Source organism: Monomorium pharaonis, chromosome 7 (assembly GCF_013373865.1).
Source record: "Monomorium pharaonis isolate MP-MQ-018 chromosome 7, ASM1337386v2, whole genome shotgun sequence".
Taxonomy (NCBI): Eukaryota; Metazoa; Arthropoda; class Insecta; order Hymenoptera; family Formicidae; genus Monomorium; species Monomorium pharaonis.
The window spans coordinates 18,281,226-18,301,074 of NC_050473.1; the positions used below are offsets into that span (position 1 = coordinate 18,281,226).

Here is a 19,849-nt window from a genome sequence, read left to right on the forward strand (position 1 = left end):
CGGCGACGAGCAGTGTCAACAGGTAGGTATATGTGGCGCGCGAGCATCTTATCTAATGAGTCTATTCTTTTTCCATTAATAAGGCCGCCTCTGTGCTCTTTGTCGAACGTCCGTGTAAGCAATTGTAATCATCCATCGGGAAAAATGTTGTATTACTTTCCGGGCAGTAAAGTTAACTTAATTTTCGCTCGCTTTGCCGCCGCTCACCGATACAAGTCAGGAGTAACGTCTAAAAATTGCGTTTCAAGTTTCTTTTTCCATTTCTTTCCTATTCCTGTTTTTTCCAGAAACAAGCAAATTTGTGATTTATTGAAAACAAATTATTAGGCTTTAACTCACAACAAATTTTATTTCTAGTTTAAATTTAAAAAAGCATATATTGTATATTTTTGTATTTCAATATTATCAAAACTATACGTTTTTATTGAAACTATTATTATTACATTTATACTTTTTTAAACGATATTAGATCAAATGCTTTGTGCAAATTAAAAATAATATTAATTTTTTTATTAAATATTATTATAAAGTACGAACATTATCTTTTATCTGATTATGTATAGATTTTGTTTATTAAAGAAAATATTTATATTCACATTGATGTACGATGTGTGCTGTTACATGTAAAAATTTATAGATTAAAAGAAAATATTTGAGCATGATAATAAATATTCTTTGAATATGAATATCTGTCTGCTATATTTGATATCATGATGATTCAGCAATGTTTCCAGTTTGCATTAATAAACGAAAATTCTACACGTGCACTGTTAATTTCCATTGAGTCGCGATTGCTCCTATTCAATATTTAATTAATTTGACTGATTTAAATAGTTAATTTGTGTGTGTGTGTGTGTGTGTGTGTGTGTGTGTGTGTGTGTGATTAATAGTATTTACTTAATATATCGTTGATTTAGTAAATTTAACCTTCGTTGATTTATTAAATTTAACTTTTTTATTAAGTAGGAGGAGTGACCTATAAAATCATTAAAAATTATTCCAATTAAGTAAAATTTGACTACGAGTTTAATAGTGTGTATTTAAAAATTTCAATATAAAGATGTAATTAAACTTCCAAGTTAGTTCGACATCTGATCCAACGATATTTTATCATAAAAATTTTACGCGTCAGCAATTAATGACATTAGCGAAACAATTAAATAAATGTTTAAAGTTCAAGTATATTTAGTAAATGTTAAATACAACATATTTATTGTTATGTTTAAAGATACTCTTTAAGGTTGTTGTTAAGGTTACCGGTTTTTAAAAACAATTAAGAAATCTTTGAAAAACATTTATTCGTTTCCTAGAAAGTGTAAACCGTTAAATAGACTAATGCCTAGCAATTTCAGAAAAAGATTTTTTCAGTTTACCGACAATTATCTGTGCGTTAATAAACTAAAAAAATTTTTCTTTTAATCTTATTTGCTTTCATTTCCTTTATTCTTATCTGCGTAATGATGGTCTCTTATCACGAGACTTTATCATTGCTTATGTGTATCTGACTTTTTTAGCTGCACGACGAATGCAGTTTTATTTATCTTAGTGGTTTTATTTTCTTTGCAGTAACGAAAATTTATCTAGTTATTAGACAAATTTTTCAGTTGCAGTTTATTTATTTGATTGATTACATTTTCGCTCGTTATCTATTCACTTTGATTCATCGAGAGATGAGCAATCACTTTCCTTTCTTATCATTCGCTTTTTTTTATTGATAATTAGATAGCAACATTAGGTAAACAAAGGGGACAGCTCTTTTGCTTAAAACCTGATTCGTTGTTTGAAAATTTTTAATTTAGCTTATTTTATTTAGTTTTCTACAATAGCTATTCACTTAAAAAATGAAAATTATTATCATTATTTAAAAATTATTATTTTTACATTGTATTATTTTTCTTTGATAATTTTAGTTATATTAATTTTATAAACTTAACGATCACAATTTTTGTATTAAATAACAAGCTACAATAATCAATCTTTTGTATACGTTTTGAGATATTTATAATTGGCGCTCGATAAAAGATAAAAGCAATCTGCAAAATATTTGCACTAATGAAAGCCAATTTCTTTCTTTTAGTTTTTATATAATTTTTAAGAGATTATTTAGAATATTAGAGTCTTTATATATTTGACGCTATCAAAATAAAAATTATTAATAAAGTGTGTAAAGTGTAGAAGCCTAGATTTCATGAAAATCTTTAAATCTATTCTTTAAATCTTATGAAACGTCGTTCTAAAAAGTAAAAATTGTATCAAAATGCATTCCTATAATGAAAATTTAGCTTGTGCAATTTTCGAGTGTCTTTGTTTTACAATTCCATTTAAAATACATCAAGATAAAATAATAATTAATTATTTCTGTCTCAATTCAGAAATACTCGCCTTTACGATTCCGTTCTTGGATCCTAAAAAATTTATATTTTTGCACAATAAAATATACAATTTTACTTTAAAAAAGTAACACTATCTTTAAAAAACGTACGTTCTCGAACCTTCTTCTCGTCGAACTGTTTGTAATCGCACCAGAATCGTTCGCCACCGACTCGTCGAATTTCAATTGTCACTTAAGTTAAATGCCTGAATGTTCAATCACGTCACAATCATTGGAAATCCATGTTTCCGATTATTAGACTGAAATCTCATCAATAATAATTCGACCAACGGTCGAAGATTATAATCGCAAATTACATACAACACGGTCAGATAATTCCTCGTTTTTTTTTTTTTTTTTTAATAAATTGCCTCGGAAAGGTCGAAAATTCACCATCGATTAATTTGTTACTCACTTCCGTCGGTGAAAGCAACTCTTTCTCACGCGATGATCCATGGGACAATCGTGTCAATGAAACGTTCGCTTAGCTTTTTCTTCTCATATCGAATTCCACGCGTGTCACACCGCTTATCGGCATCACGGCCGTCGATCCATTCGATCGGTGCCGAAAAAAAAAGTGCTGATAAGCGAGACAGCTCCGGTGCTATCGACAGGCCGGCCTCGGTGCCACTAACTGAAAAACACGCTCACCTTTTCTGCGATGGTAGATACAGTGGGGATATTAGTAATTATTATCGTTTGGCACTCTTATCCTGTGATATACCGGGCGTCGCGTTCAGATCTACAGATGCAAATGGACTGCGTGATCAATCGTATATATTTACAAATTACGATTTCTAGTACATTCATGACACAAAATCAAGATATCGTATAAAAGTGGCACATCAGCCGAGCACGCGCGTAACGTTAATATAAAAAATAAATCGTCGTATACAATACGTTTCTCGTAACGTCCTTATAGAAAACTTGTTTCGTTTCTATCCTAGAACAGTCTTTAAATTTTTATCTTAAATCTTGATAACTCATATCGATATTATACATTAGAGAAGTTAATTGACGATTCTCGCGTGGTCTCTCTCGTCGTTGTTTGTTTTTCTCTCGACCGCTTTGATCATTGCGGAAAAAGTTCCATTCTGCCTTTGCATTAAATCCATCGGTGAGCCCTCCTCGATGATTTTGCCCTCGTCGAAGATAACGATGCGATCGCAATCTAACAAGGCCGCTGCTCGATGCTACACAAAGATTGTAATAGTTTCATTAATTTGTCATTTGTATCTAACGAGAGATGACATTTTTTCGAGCAAAAAATGTTGGAAAGCGCTTTTCACGTTGTTTAGTTTATTGCTTTCTTTAAATTTTTGTATAATTCAATTTTAATAATACTTTTTTACTTTCTACACAGATGTAATTTCTAAAAATAAGATTATTTTCAATTTTGTTAACAAGAATTTGCTCGTTGCAATCAGACTTAAGATATATTTAATTTATATCAATATATCATTAATATTGTAATATCTTATTATAATTCTAAAAATTTATTTATGAATTTGACAATTCAAAAGATAATTCTGAATTCACCAGGTGTTTGGATTCAACATACGCTTAATTAATTATGTAATAATCGGGAAAAATCGATCCACACAACGCAATTAACATTAGTTGATTTAAATTTGCCGAAGCGTTATTGAAATATCCGATCAGTCACTCGATAAAATTCTAGTCTTCAGAATGTTTACTAACCGCGATGGTGATCACAGTTCTGTCCTCGAAAGCGGCAGCAGCCGCTTTTAGAAGCGACTTCTCGGTGGCCACGTCGAGCGCGCTGGTCGCTTCGTCGAGAACGACGATACTCGACTGCTGAAGGATCGTACGTGCCATGCAAAGTAGTTGCAGCTGACCAGCTGAAAAGTTCTCGCCACCTTCTCGTACTTCAAAACCTACGTCGACGTTTCAGTTACATTATACTATTATTTATATTAAATTAATATATTTATATTACTTCTATAATTTGTTTGTGATTAAATAAACGGACTTTATTGCATTACGTTATTTCGCTACTTGTCATACGAATATTATACGTATTATGTTAAATTATATTGTCATACTCAGTCCCTCGGGATGCGAAGCTACGACATCTTTGATTTGCGAGAGCTCCAATGCTCGCCAGATCTCTCGATCCTCGTGCTCCGAAAGCGGATCCAGGTTTTCTCTAACGATTATAATAATCAATAATCTATTTCGAGGTCGAACATGTAACCTTTATAGACGAACACCGCGTACGTATTCCGTACGTGTCTATTAGCGCATGGACCGACGTGAAAACAACTGCGAATTGCCGCGTGTCGCGGTGTAGGTGTGTCGCAATAATAATTAAGATTTGCGACTGATACTATTTGCGTACCTGATCGTGCCGCTAAACATTATCGCATCCTGCGGTATCGCCGATAACCGCGAGCGCAATGTACGAAGTGGCACTTGCCGGATGTCAATTCCGTCCAGCAGGATGCGTCCTTGGCTGATCTCAATCAGTTGGAAGAGGGCCATGACGGTCGATGATTTCCCGCTACCGGTTCTTCCACAAATGCCCAACTACGAATCGCGTAATAAAAATATTATATTACGATAAATTGCAAGGATGTAATTATAAAAATTGCAATAAAATATTTTTATTAATATTTCCACTTTATTATGTATTAAAATAAAAGAACCTAGGGATTATATTATCACACACAGAAAATTTCATTTATTTTTCATTATCGCATTATATCTATTTTGTTTTGTATGGATACCTTTTGCCCAGCTGGTATTCTCAAAGATAAGTCTGTGATTATCGGATTTCTGTTTGCATCGTAGCGCAGAGTGACATTCTCAAAAACGATTTCGCCCCTATTAGGCCAGTCATTGGCGACTCGTAAGCCTAAAAATCCGACAGATAAAATTAGCACGTGTACGATAAGAAAGATAAACTCGGGGAAATAACCAAGTATTAATCCCTTCGTGGTAAATGGCTTGCGAAAGGTTTTTTTTTGCATTGAGGCTTTGTACACCGTGTTTTCGACACGAATAAAGCGCCGAATCATTTTTGGAAGTTCGATTAATCGCCAATTGGAAGATTTGGATATTTAATTAAATGAAATTGAAGTACTACGTATCTTTCTGATAAACGACGATGTCGGGAGGCGAAAGATTACCGTGAAACGGTAATATGTCACGTATAAGTTAATCTACATTTAATAATACAATTGTCAAAAATGCAATTTATCACTTGTTTACTGAATTCTGTTTGCGCACGTCGCGGACTTTTATTAAAAATTACATAACGTTTTTCTTGTGACAGATTAATAATAAATTTCGATCATCGGTATTCATTGATGTCGATGTGTCGTAAGCTTGGAATGCACGTATATTAAACGTCTTATCGACGATGTTTACGTTGATGTTAAGTACGTACACAGAAATTTAACGGAAATATACAGACGCGCACGAGCTTCTCGTGACTTTGCAATTTAAGAGATCTCTGCGCACAGAGATTTCGGGGGTTGAGAATAATTACCGTTTTCGTCACGTTTCTCCGGTTGTGCGTTTTTGTACGCGCAAATTCGGGCCACGCTCCCCATGTATAACTCGATCTCTGCGCTAAATTTGATCACCCAGTTCAGCATTGGCACTAAAAGAGTATAATTAATTGCCAGGCCCACTAATCTGGGCGTTACGCGGTTTGGGTATACCTCCGCAGAAAGCAAAGCCGTAGAGATAGCTATTACCACAATAACGGCGCCCAAATAATCCTAAAAATATATATTATAATAAAATAATTAAAATTATATTCAAAGAGCAATGAAAAGTCATCGGAAAGTCCCGTGATAAAATTTTTTTTTCAGATTTTCGGATCTGTCGTTAAAACCAAATGTTCCGTCGATATATGTGTCTGTGTTATAATATAAACCATGTATAATATTTAATATTTATAATAAAACTATAATACGCGGATGTAAGTTTAATAATACTAATTTTTAAATGCTGATTACACTTATTCAGCTTTAATAAATAAGTTTACAGAAATTTAACGAAATGAAATTTTTTGACCTTTATTGTAGTTCATTTGTTATTTTTACCAATGCGATGCTGAACCATCTGCTGCTGGTGTTCAGAATAAGAAATGCGTTGGTGTTTACGTCGAGGCGTTTCATCATCTCATCCATGAAACGATCCTCTTGCTTGAATGCCCTTAGTGTCGAAAGGCCAGACAAAGTTTCTGAGAAATGTGATACTACTGGTCCTCTCGTGCTTAAAATATAAAAATTTATACAATTATTAACGCATTTTAACAAGAAAAAAGTGAAAGAAAATTTTAGGAACATTTTTTAATTTGAGAATAAACACAAATTTAATTACTTGCAAATGTACGTTCTATTATTTTTTATTTAAATAATTAGTATTTATTGTCCGTTATTGTTAATTAATTATTTATAAATGTCATACTTGTAAAGATTTATTTGAATATTAATAAGAACTTTTAATATATTTCTTAGTCTTTCATTTGTAATAGGATAAAAATATAAAAAAGGTTTTGAATATTTTTTATATAATCATTATTATATTCTATTATTACCTGCCATCTAGACATTGCAATTGCCTGGCGCCGCGTCTGTAGAATTTTTGCAGTCCGTAATAAGCGCAGCTAATTGGTACAACAGCAATCAAGAACCACGGTGAAATAACAATATTGATGATAGTCACCGAGCCGCAGAGTAATACAAAAGACGTCAGTCTCTTGATCGCCGTAGCCATTTTCTTGGAAAAAAGAGAAATTAATTTTATTTAAAAAATTGTATGTCTGTTGATTATTTCATAAAAGTTTATTTTTTTACTTTTGTAGCTTGCACTTTCTCGTAAAAAAGAAATAAAAAAAAATTAATTGAATTTTTATTAAAATGATTTTATATCCGTTAATTATTTTTAATAGTATTTATGTAAAATGAAATTACCTCTTGCAAAGGTACAAGAAGTATACGTAATTGTAAGTTATCAAAAGTTATATCTGTTTACCTTGTCTATGACACTCATATCTGCGCTAAATCTGCTCAAGATTTTCCCAATGAGATTACATTCGAGGAATGAGACGGGTGCACCGAGAAGTCCGACGATAGCCTCTTGATGCAACTTTCGTCTTGCTCTAGCACCCGCCCACTGACCCGATGCATTGCAGAGTATCGATAAAAGAATGGAGCTCACGCATATGATAATGTACATCATGAAGTAAGACACCGTCTGAAAAAAGATTGACGTTCAAAATTATTCTACAGAGTATATGTCAATCACGCTTGTCTGTTATAAAAAATAATCTTCATTAAACTTTTATACCTACAAATTGTTCTTGATTTATATAATTATTAACAATAGTAATGTCAGTGACGTAGTAATTGCAATTAATAAATTATTGTCATTAACTTAAACGTAGATCTGAATGTCGTTTTTAAATTATGGATTTTTCAGCGATACGTGATATTTTTATTGTTGCGAAATTGATCTTATGATATTATATATTAATATTTCAAACATCTATTTACATTCGCCGGTAAACGAACGCTTTCCTCCATCCATTCACTTAGCCAGAAGTCAGTATATACGCGAAGCGCTTGGAAGATCAGCGCTGCTATGGTGTAAATGAGTCCCGGTATCCAGCCAGCGGCCTTTGGATACTCCATCCAAATCATTCTGGTGACCATTCCACTTTTATCGTCGGCTTCGAGTTCGCCTTGTTCATCCACATCTTCGTCGTTCAAAGCTAAAAGAGAGATTTAGTTAAATTTCATTATAGATTCACTTAGATTTAAACTTCTATAAGTCTTAAGAAAAGAGCGTGTAAATAATTTTAGTAAACTTACTGTCTTCCATGTCATTCGTATTGTCATCGGTTCGCGATTCCATCGATAACAAATGTTTCGCCGGGAGATGATGGTGCTGATCCCGCTGCTGAGCAATCCTGAAAAGAAGCGAGTAAAATACTTAATTTTTCATTACTTACAATTCCTTTTTTTATAATTCTTTATTCTAAATTGTAATTACTTGTTAGATCCTGGGATCCACCGAGACAGGACATTTTTGTCTTTGCTTATTGTCATTTCCTCCGGATACCTAAAGTTTGCATTATTATTTCTTCTTTCACTTTTTCAGATATTATCGTACATATTACGTTATATATTTATATGTAGAAAAAAATTTTAAACCTTGCAGAGAAGAATGGCCTCAGCACTCTGTTGGATTGTCCGTTGTTGTAAGTATTGTTTCTCTTCCTACGCGAAAATAAAATGTAAAACATATTCTGCGTTGAAAATAGGTAGCTGTATATTATTTCGTTATTGAAATATGTGTTTAAAGAGAGAGTAAAAAATTTGCGAAAAATAAAAATCTTGGAAGCAAAGAAAATTAATCTGACAAAACAATCTGTAAAAATTGACGATTTGCCATTTAATTCCTTATCTAATCGAAAGAAGAAAATTAATTTTTCAAAATTTATTACCTCGGCGGTACATGTCGGTTTGCGAGAATTATCGGCGTGCTGCTCTGACGGAAAATCGGCGGCGGCCGTTTTTGCGCTTGGAAACTCCTCAGTCTAATAATGTCGCGGTCCCTCGATCGTTTCCTAGCCGTGTCCCATTCTTCCGTTGATACCGAAAGATCTGTGAGAACGTGACTCCAGTACCTCGAGCCGGATAAAGTTGTTCGGCGCAGCCTTAAGGGTACAAACGCTGGCGGATTCTGAAAGGTTTGCCATCCGGATCGACGTTAGCGTTACGGTAAAGTTATTTCCACGTATCAAATCAAAGATATATCGCTAACACGTCCTATTTTTTTATATTTACCACATAGTCATCGCGCTCGGCGATCCACGGCTCGTCACTTACGTCCCCTCTCGTTTCGTTCATTCCGATCCTGTAGACCAGTTTGATCAAGGACCATTGATCCTTGGTGGTCGTTTGAACGTGGTTCTCGTTCTCGCGTCTCGAATTAACGATTCGCCACTCCGCTGCCAATTCAGAATCCGTATTCTCGATGCTGGATTTCGTTCCGACCGCGCGGACTTGACAGCCATCCATAACGATTATCTTGAAATAAACTTTTATGCGACTTCTTTGCTTTTTATCCTCAACAAACAGACCTCAGTCTAACGGTACAATAGAATAGCATATATGCTTTTACTTATGCACCGTGCAATATACTATATGCAGAGTGTTTCCTGTCTCTCGATCATTTAAAGATCATCGACATTTTTTTTTTTAATGGGACGGCTTAATATTTTCATTAATGTAGGTCATAAAAATAAAAATCCATATAGACTAGGTTTAGCTTAAATATAAAAGATACATTTAAATATTAATTGAAGTTAATAAAAAAAGTGTATTAATAACAATTAGAACATTTAAAATGATTAAGTCACAGAAAACACATTCTGTATATCGAGTTCTGCATATCTTTGAAAGCTCAGCGTAAGATATTGTTATTATTAAAAATATAAAATAAAAACCTGATGAGCGGCCGACAACAGTTCCAATTTGTGAGTGACCATAATCACTGTGCGACCATTTCTCAACAGAAGTCTCTTGATACCGTGATCGAAAATCTGTTGACCTACGTGCTGATCTAACGCCGACAGTGGATTGTCCTGCAATTTTTTTTTTCAATTGTTACCTGCACGTAAATTTTGTCCATGGAGAAAACAACGTTGAAAATTAATATAAGATGTAAACCGAACCAGAAGAATGACATCGGCGTCACTGTAGAGAGCTCGGGCTATGGTAACCCTTTGCTTCTGCCCACCGCTCAAATTAATACCCCGTTCGCCAATCCTAGTCAGATCTCGACTGGGAAGTATGTTCACGTCCGGTTGAAGGGCGCACGCGTGTAGGACGTTGCGATATCTTCGCGATCGATATGCACATCCGAAGAGAATATTGTCCCTCAAAGTTGCATTCTGGAGCCAAGGCTGTCGTGCCACGTAGGCGATCTTCAAACCTCTGAAAAGATATTTTTAGTCAATAAAAATATATTATCATCATAATTAAAGTCTATAATTTTATTTCTTCTGTTTTTTTTTTCTTGTTATAATTACTTGGTCCAGTCGATGCTTCCGCTTGTCCTCTGAATCTCTCCTAAGAGCGCTAATAGTAAAGAAGTCTTTCCACTACCAGTTTTTCCCACTATTATCGTTAGTTGTCCTGAGAATGTGAAGAGTCCTTAGCTTATTAGATTTAATTAAATTATTTCAAATGTATAATTAAATTTAAAATATTTAATAATATTAAATGTATTGAATTTCTATATTTACATTGTTACTTACCTCGCGGGAAACTGAGAGCATTAACCGTCAACGTATTTTCGTCAGAACCCCAGGTGAAGGTGCTCGGCATAACTTTGAGGACACTCTCGGACACTTCCGGATCTTTCTCGAACACCGTGTCGTTTGAGGAGTCAATTGGCAAATCGTATTCGCGTGATATACTCGATCGAAGATCTTCCTCGTCCTCCGCAATATTGTCCAGCGATCCAAAAGTATCAATCACTTGCATCTTATAAAGAAACACATCGCGTCAATATGAATTATCGAAATAAATATAATTTGCGATGTTTGTAATTTGTAATATTTAGAAAGTAGAATTACACGAAGGAAATTTTTTTAAAGTTAGCTGCCTTGATTCTGTTGTTTTTATGCAATTTATATAAAAATAAATTTAGTAAAGTATTTTAAAATCTTTTATTAAAAAAAAAAAAAAAAATATTTACATTATTGTCGGTGTACGAATTTAGCTTTGATGATGTATCTGCCGTTGATCCTCGTTCGTTTGGTACGGGGAGAATATTCACGATCTCTGGAAGCTGAAGGAACTCCTCCAGTCTCGTTGTGGAAATCTGCAAGCCGGAATAAGCAGGAATGCCTCGAATTTAACGGGGAATGATATCTCTCTAAGTACGTTATTCCTCACCATGGCATTGATGATAATCGGCACTATCACCGGAAAGATGAAAAGCGGCACCGTCAGCTGCGAAAAGAGCGCGAGACTAGCAAAAACGTTCCCCGCATCGAGATTTCGTTCCTCCAACCAGAAATAAATCCCGAATGTGAATAGAGTTACCAGAACGGAGAAGGCATGCGTCAGGAAGTCTGCAATATCAATGCATACATTTGCCTAAGCTTTCCTCTTTGGTTAAGTTATTAGAAGTATTATTAAGTTACAAGAATTATCGTGTAAAAGAATTAGTGACTGTCTCCCTCGTTTCCTGCAGGATGAATTATCATAATAATTGTAATGTTAATTATTATAATAATTATAATATTAATAGACATTTCAAGAAAAAAGGAGAAATATTTACTAATAAGCGCCCAATATATGGAGTCCTTTTTTAACAGCTTTAATTCCTGCTCCCTGGCCCCGCGGATGCGATCTTCAAAGAGATTCTCCCAGGCGCGTAGCTTAATGAGCCGTATCCCTTGAAGAATTTCGTTGAGCAGACGGAGGCGCGCATCGCTCTTCTCCTGAAATATCCCGGATTTAACGGCGTAAAAGGATAAAAGAGCAGTGCTTCCTTACCGCTATGGACTTGGAATTTTCGGACATTCGTTTCCCGAGGAACAGCTGCAACGGCGTGACGATCAATATGCAGCAAATTACTCCGATAATCGCGCTGATGCCCAATTTCAGGTACAGAAGAAAAATGATGGCGGTAATCTGCATGTATATACACATACAGATTTATATATTTGTAGAGAAAAGCGTTGAAAATTATAAAATATTTACTTTGTGTATTTTATCACACGGAAAAAAACATTACTCTCAAATTAAAACTTATGTATTCAAATTAACACGATCCTTGTTTCATATATAAGCAACAATATATAATCTTCTTAGAAGAATTTGATAAAATACACAAAGTAAATATTTATTAAATTAAATGTCTACTTTTAGTGGTACGGCCCAGATGTAATGAACGATCCAGAAGAAGTTCATTACGTTGTACGCATCTTCGGCCATGAGATTCGTCAGTGTTCCAACGTCAGCTGCTTGCTGATGGCACTGTTGCTCTTTATCTTTGTCAGATGGCTTTTCTTCCTCGGAGATACTCCAAGGGGACAATCGGAGAGCCTTATCGTAAATCAGCGCCTGAGAAATTTAATGAAATGCCAATCGACCTTTGCCTAATAATTTAGAGAAAAAAAATCCCGCGTGCGATAAAATACCTGAAGAGCCGTTCGCAAGCGTATTCCTCCGACGCAGAGCACGTGAGTGGAGGCTTGCTTTAGTGTGCTTTGCAAAATGGTGGCTAGAAAGATCACGAGCCCCAGGAAGTATCCATTTCTCATAACTTGGGAGAATGTCAGGACTCTCTAGAGAGTTTGAATTCTTTAGACGGCTAAGCATATCGAAGTGAAATGTAGAAAATAAGATGAAATATAGTAAGGAAATACCTCCGGAGGGAAATTCGTCACGGTGTTGTTTTGCAGATTCGACGCGTAATTTATGATCTTCGGGATCGTCATGGGTCCCACCAAAGTCATGGCGTCGCCGAAGAGCTTCAAGACACTACCCGCCGCGAAAGTCAGCCATGTTCGTTTCCAAAAACATTTCCATAAGGACAATTTGCGCCCGCGACATCGCAGCTAGGAATTTTATTGAGCTCCATTTATATTTATATATAAATATATGAAAAATTTTACTTTTAATAATCATCAACAAAAATAATATACAATAATCTTACGACGTTACATGCGTAACGTATAATTTATTTGCTTCAATCGTTCTCAGATTACTCGGCTTAGAGGAAGATTGTTACCCTTTCGGTCTCGTAAATGTCGCGGAAACGTTCGAACTGGTTCCTCGTGGTCTCCTCGTCCGGTAGCTGCTCGAGATCGTGAAGCTCAAGCAGCGTGTGATAACCGCGCCGCAGCAGGTCAGTCATCCAGTGGAAGGTGAGCTTGCTGAGGAACGGCGAGGTGGAGTGCACGTAGGAGTTCCGCGCGTTATCGGCCCGCTTAACCGTGTACCGCATGCTCTTCTGCATCTAACGACGAAACATCGTCGCGAATACATTTGCCGTGAGAAAATGAGGGAGCCTCAAGTGCCTTGACGTTTATACATTCAATATTACTGGCTGAGTAAAGACCGAAGTAATAAAACGCCGCTGACGCCGCCTGCCTTTACCGAAACGAGGAAGTCGTAAATGCAAACACGGGGTGGGCAAGATTTTAACGTGTCTCTGGTGAGACGGCAAAACATTTGCAAGTTTCGCGTTACGAAGGTTCCTTTTACGTCTGAAGGTAATGAGAGAGAATCTAAAATTATAATGGGAGAAAACATCCCCTGGAAAAAGTAATTAGATCGCGTAGTGTTTTTTTTTAATTAAAATAATTTTCATAGGCAATTTTACTTGAAGAAAAGTCTCTGTTTCTTAAAGATTCATTAGATAGTGATTGAATTTACCATGCGATAAAGGGTGTAGGAATCTACAACAGCCAGGAATCCGCAACAAGCGGCGGTAGCCCCTGTTGTTGCAACGTGAACATATTGGACGGACAATCCAAATCTAAAAAAAAAAAGATTTTAATAAACATGAAATTCGGAATAATTTAATCGTGAATAATTATATTTAGATGTCGATTAATATTATACGTAGTATAAGTAAAGTAACAACAATATTTTATAAATACGATTGCTAAGAGTTTCGATAAGATCACCCGAAAATCAGGCAGAGAAACGTCAAGACATAAAAAAAAATTTGTATGTTTACATTTTATATTAACGATTATCATAATGGCGCGTACCTGGACAAGTATAAAAACTTCCATGCTCGCGCGAGACCGATTATTGTAAATCCACCTCCCGTCACGGCGGTACCGAGACCGTCTCTGATCTCGGTTTCGCGATGTAACATCCAACAAAATAGCACAGCGTTCACTGCTAAGGTTGACGACAATGATATCGACGTCAGGATGGACTCGTATAGTTCCAATAAAAGAATCAACAGTAGTAACATACAAAATAAAGTCCTGCACGTGTGAAGTGGCAAGAGCGACTTAGAAAGCCTAGAAAAGAGAAGGACGTTATTCTCGTATTAATTATCTCATACTAATGTTTATGTTTCGATTGCACACAGTTTTGATTTAAATAATTAATATACAAAGCAACTAAAAGAAAATTGATGAACCAATAATCTGTGTTCGCATTGCGTTACGTTTTCTAAAGAGGAAAGCTTTCTTCCAAAATAGAAGAAAATTTTTATGTGAAAGATATAAATAAAAGAAAACTGCAAATCAAGAATTATATAGAAAAATGTATCTCTGTTTAAATTATCATTAATTCCTAATTTACAGTTTTCTTTTATTGAGACTTTTAATATTAAAAAAGATGTTTGCTCCAGTTTAGATGAAAGTACTTTTTTCTACTTATTTTACTTATATTAAATTTCCATTAATATATTTAAAAAATTTTAACATGTATTGCTAATTTGTGTATACAAGTAGAATTAATTCAGCATTAATTGATAGTAGGTGAATTTCTGCGGAATAATCAACGTAAAGAAATGTAGGCGGGATATCTCGTTATAGAAGTACATTCTGTAATCACATCAGGTATGCAGGCGTATTCGATATAACGAATACGCCTGCATTCGGTAAACGTGTATGATGAGTAAGGGATAGGTTTGTACGCGCCTTAATGAACCTGAATGGCCTTTGAGTCATTTTGCCTGCAATTTCCCAAGTCTATAGTTATGCCGTACCAATGACGTTACTGATATCAGCTTGTCCCGCACACTTGCAGGTGCAGCTCATTGTTATATATAATACTGAAGAATATTAGAGGATACTGTAAAAGCACGTAAATCACCTGTCTACCTCATGCGTGGCTTATTAAGATAAAAATTAAGATAAAAATTGATAACGCTTCTACCGCTGGTATTTTTACCGCTTTTTTTATTAATAAAAAAACCCGTTTAGAGAAGATTTATTAAGAATTTTATTGATATATTAAAAATTCTGTTTATGTAGTCGCTTATTAATTCCATGATAATCGCGGGCAGTGTACACTAGTTAATTTGTCGACGACTGAAAGCGCGAAGTCAAAACAAATTTGCTTCTGATGAATTTAATAACAAGGTGGAAGGAAGTAGTACATCAAATAATTATTAAATTAAACTTTTCTTGCGATCTGCTGTGTAATGCTATTACAAAACTACAAGTAACAAAGTGAATGGTGAAAGCTACATATGTTGTGTCTACGACGCGTACTCAACATGTTCTTGTTTAAACTTTCTTTAGAACAACAATCGCTCGTTTAAAATGTAAATGTACGAACATTCTGTAAAACGATGAAAACAATGAAACTTGGAAATTAAAAATAAATGTAACTAATTTGTGTGTGTGTGTGTGTGAACAAGTGTTTATTAAATTAAAAAAAAACCTCTTGAAAAGCACAATTTATTCACGGCCTTTTAAAATTATTTAATTTAAACAAACAAATTTAAATAAATAAACAGTTAAAAAATACAATAATAAAAATTGTACGTATAAGAAATTTAATGCAACATCTTATGGTAGAAGAAAATATTAATATTGAAATATTAAAAATATAAAAAGTTTATGTAAAGAAGGAAAGGGGAGAGAAAGAGAAATAAATTCATCCAACATAAACTAACAATTCAATTCAGCTAAAGGACTAATAATCTTTGATCAGCGATCCGATCGACGCGATGACACGAATCGGCGACCATAAGTGTATAAGTGTCAGTAAAGTAAATCTGCGGTTATTCTGGAGAAAGAGAGAAAGATGAAGAGAGAAATCCGAGTTACAGCCTGCTATAAATTATTCCGGTAATTAATACAAGACGTTTTTCTTCACGCACGAATGCATGCCGACATTCCGTTTCATTAATTGCCTGTACGTAATGAAAAACGCTCGCGGTGTCGATGAGATACGTCGATTAACGGGATTGCTTCATTTCCATGCGACAAAAATCTTACACGCCCTAGGAACACACGCGTGTTATTATTATACAATATGTTGAGTACGCGTACAATAATTGCCGGGTAAGAACTGGCGGAAAGATTTAGTACTTGCTCTCCGTGTATGTACTGAATGTTGTAACATGTTATTGCACCAACATTGGCACTGTAATAATATGATGAGAATATTGAACATTGTTAAAATATCCTGATTGTTAACAGTAAAACAACATTTATATAATTATTATAAATCGGCGTACCCTTAATTAGCAAATTGAGAGATGCAATAATATATTTTTTAGCTATTAAAATATAAAAGCTGTCAAAATATTTTAATATAATTCATAAATTTTTACTTATTAAATATAAGTAATGTACATAACAAAACAAAATGTAATTTTTCCTTTGCCGTTTAATTAAATGTTGAATTTATTAAAACATTTTTCATCGTAGGAAGCATTAATATGCGATATATAAACTCGAAATTCGAGTGCGCATTTGCTTCAAAGGTAATTCGTGTTCCGAGCAAAAAATAAAGCAACGAGTCACATTGCGAAAATACCAGAGAATCGATCGATTTGTAGTTTGTTGCTTCTGCGAAGCATGAAGCTGCGTTACTATGTGCCGTGAGAGCGTCAGCGTAGAAAAATAATCAATATGCTTTTTTTAAGAGAGAGCTTTGTTAATTTGTTAACATCTGGCAAGAGGATAACTGGAAAACTAAGTTTCAAGGAAAAAAGTATTGTAAGCTCGTTTCTTTAACAGACAATGCAAAATTTAATTAATAAAATATCTAGGTAACGATACAAATCGTTACAATAATAAAATAATAATTGAATTTTGCATTGAAACAAGCTTACAATCTTTTCTTCCTTAAAATATGTTATGCAAGTATTAAAAAATTATTAAATGTTGTGTGTATAAAATTATAATGTAATATATATTTGATTATTCTGACTTTTTAAATGGGTGAATAATACTTCACTAACATAGCAGTGTACTTGGAAATTGTAATTATCGCGAAAGTAGCTGAGAAGGATGATGAGCGTAGTGCTTGAATATTGAATCAAGGATGACGCATAATTACTGGCGTCTTATATGATATCTCTTGGCATCAAGTAGAGCAAATTCCTCGACAAAAACATCTCTCGCTTGAATCATGGGGCATCCCCAACTAATAGAGCATTTTTTGTCTCGTTGAATGCTACTTCAATTAAGCCTGAGTAATCTCGAAAGACTTCTCTCATTTCATTTAACACACACGATGACAGCTGAGAAACTTTGTAGTTAACCATTTCTAGTTAACCATTAATGTCTTTTACCTCCCGTAATTATAGTGACGTTTCTATTCGCTTGGAGCTAATCGCGTGGAACAATTGTATCGTAAATTGTAAATAAAATGTAAATTTCAAAATGTGATTCTTCGTGAGTACGAAGTAGTCGGATTTATTACAGTTATTACAGTTCGAAAGCGACATTCTTTTCTTTCTGTCAACTTACTTGCCGGTTGCGTTGCATTTGTACTTGAAAATTAAACTCGCGGCAACGAGGGTGGTGAGAACAGCGACGGAGACGTTTGTCAGTTCGATAAGACACCCGCCTGGCGAATGCAGATCATTTTCCGGTACCTGGAATACCGTGCCGTTTTCGGCTCGCCAGGACCAAACGATTCGTTTTGCAAGCTTGGGTAGTATATGTAGAAACTTGTATGGTTTGCAGAAATCCATCTTGATCGTGCAGTGTTTCCGGTAATTTTCATTTCAAAGTAACATTTCTTATCTACAAAGTAACATGACTTATTAATTGCTTTGTGCATCTGGAAATGTGTTATATAGATTAAATCTGTAATAATTAATTATCTGCCACATAAAGATAACGAGAAATAAATGTCTTTAATGTATTTCTATTGAAAAAAAGGTCCTCTCAGATCTCAATTATATAGAATGAAATAAATCTGGTGAAACGTTTAAAAATTCGAATAACCATTACCAATCACGCATATTATTGCATCTTAAAAATTTATTTTCCATTTCATGTTATTTTTATATCGAGATGTCGCAATAGTACCTTCAATGAATTAGATCTGCCTTCGGTTCAGGAAATTCCGCACATCACGTGGCTTATTTTCGTCCACCGCTTTGTGTCTTCTAAAAATACACCGAAGCGTTGAATAACTTTCAACAATTCGATAACGCGCGAGCATGTGTGCTAATAATCACACAAAACTTTATTATTCATGCGTAACAATTCAGGAAGGTCAAGGATGAAATCAATAAAATAATAAAATCGAAGAGTGAATCTTAAGTAATGTACACTGAGACCAATTTGCGGGATATGAATTGAAAAATGTATTGCGTTCGTATCTTCACAGAAAATCCAAGAAAAGAACAAATAAAAATATACAGATAATCTAATATTAATAGAATATTTGTTTAATGACGACGTAAAATTAAATTGATTTGATAAATCAATTAATGTTATTTAGAATAATTCAGAATTAACTGAGAAATGCATATTATCTTATTTATACTGTATATTATATGTACAAATTTTTTAATTACAATATGTGTACGTATATCATTCCATGTTTACATTTCGATAAATTTCTGAAAAGAATTCTAAGCGGAAGATGATTGAAAAATTAAGTAAATATAACAACAAGTTAAAACATTAATTTAATTAATTGATTTAATTTTGTTACGTTTGCAAAACATTTTATCACATAATGACATAAATGCATTTTTTTTGCTACAAAAATTACATTAATTATTTCATTATTTTGTACGTTAGTTCTCAAATTGAAAGAGAGTTGTGATTTAATTTCTGTTTATAAACTACAGATAATATAATTTAATTATTTTCAATTTGTTTTGATTCTATTTAATCAAAGTATAAAAATAATCAAGTAGTTATGTCTGAAATTACCCGGAATTATAAATAATTACATGAAATCTGAATTAAGCATTTCAGATTTTTCTTAATCTTTATAAATTTATTATGATAACACATTAGATAATTTACCTGCTAACTAGATTTAAATTATCCTTATTTATTTACAATTCGTTTGATCAGTGCGATAAAGCCGATAATCAGATAATTATTTTTACTGTTAACACTAATGCGTGCAATTCACAGATACGGCGCTTTCACTTTTTCGAATAAAACGGCAGGAAACTCAAACACTTGACTTCCGTTTGACACTTTGTGCACACCGCACGTGGTATTGACAGAGAGACAGAGAAACCACACGCGTCCTCCCTCCTGACTGGTCCGCGGTCTACTGAGATGAGATCCGAACAGAATGATGGTATTTCCACGTGTATGATGAGTCACTGGTGAAAAAGAGGATCCTGCGCGGATGCGGTAAAAATATTGAAGCCGGTAATTTTGTTGAGTAAAAATTTTTGACGTATTGACACGCGAAACTGTTCGCACACCGCTTCCGTATTCGCACAATTGGTGAAAGCAATTTTTACGCACAGGTAACATTTTAGTTTTCTCCTGTGTCTTTGCGTTGAATT

At 34.2% G+C, this 19,849-nt stretch overlaps 1 protein-coding gene across 2 annotated transcripts; it reads right to left on the reverse strand.

The window, feature by feature from the left end:
• Nucleotides 1-73: 73 nt before the first annotated feature.
• On the reverse strand, nucleotides 74-19,624 carry LOC105828761 (ATP-binding cassette sub-family C member Sur). Of its 2 annotated transcripts, none has more exons than XM_036290053.1 (34): nucleotides 19,350-19,624; nucleotides 18,396-18,475; nucleotides 17,829-18,107; nucleotides 14,151-14,411; nucleotides 13,810-13,912; nucleotides 13,163-13,390; nucleotides 12,798-12,989; nucleotides 12,570-12,716; nucleotides 12,292-12,492; nucleotides 11,923-12,060; nucleotides 11,705-11,867; nucleotides 11,317-11,495; nucleotides 11,117-11,242; nucleotides 10,674-10,902; nucleotides 10,446-10,551; nucleotides 10,089-10,350; nucleotides 9,861-9,998; nucleotides 9,199-9,441; nucleotides 8,856-9,094; nucleotides 8,563-8,628; nucleotides 8,402-8,470; nucleotides 8,221-8,318; nucleotides 7,903-8,120; nucleotides 7,382-7,603; nucleotides 6,945-7,126; nucleotides 6,448-6,619; nucleotides 5,886-6,120; nucleotides 5,122-5,249; nucleotides 4,734-4,921; nucleotides 4,438-4,541; nucleotides 4,073-4,269; nucleotides 2,787-3,564; nucleotides 2,483-2,631; nucleotides 74-274 (listed from the first exon to the last, which is right to left on the reverse strand). In XM_036290053.1, exons 3-32 carry the CDS (start codon nucleotides 18,053-18,055, stop codon nucleotides 3,382-3,384), a joined length of 5,244 nt encoding a protein of 1,747 aa, XP_036145946.1. In that variant the 5' UTR covers nucleotides 18,056-18,107; nucleotides 18,396-18,475; nucleotides 19,350-19,624; the 3' UTR covers nucleotides 74-274; nucleotides 2,483-2,631; nucleotides 2,787-3,381. The 2 variants fall into 2 exon arrangements, with proteins under 2 accessions (XP_036145946.1, XP_012522703.2); XM_012667249.3 differs by having other exon boundaries at nucleotides 2,483-2,638.
• Nucleotides 19,625-19,849: the final 225 nt, after the last annotated feature.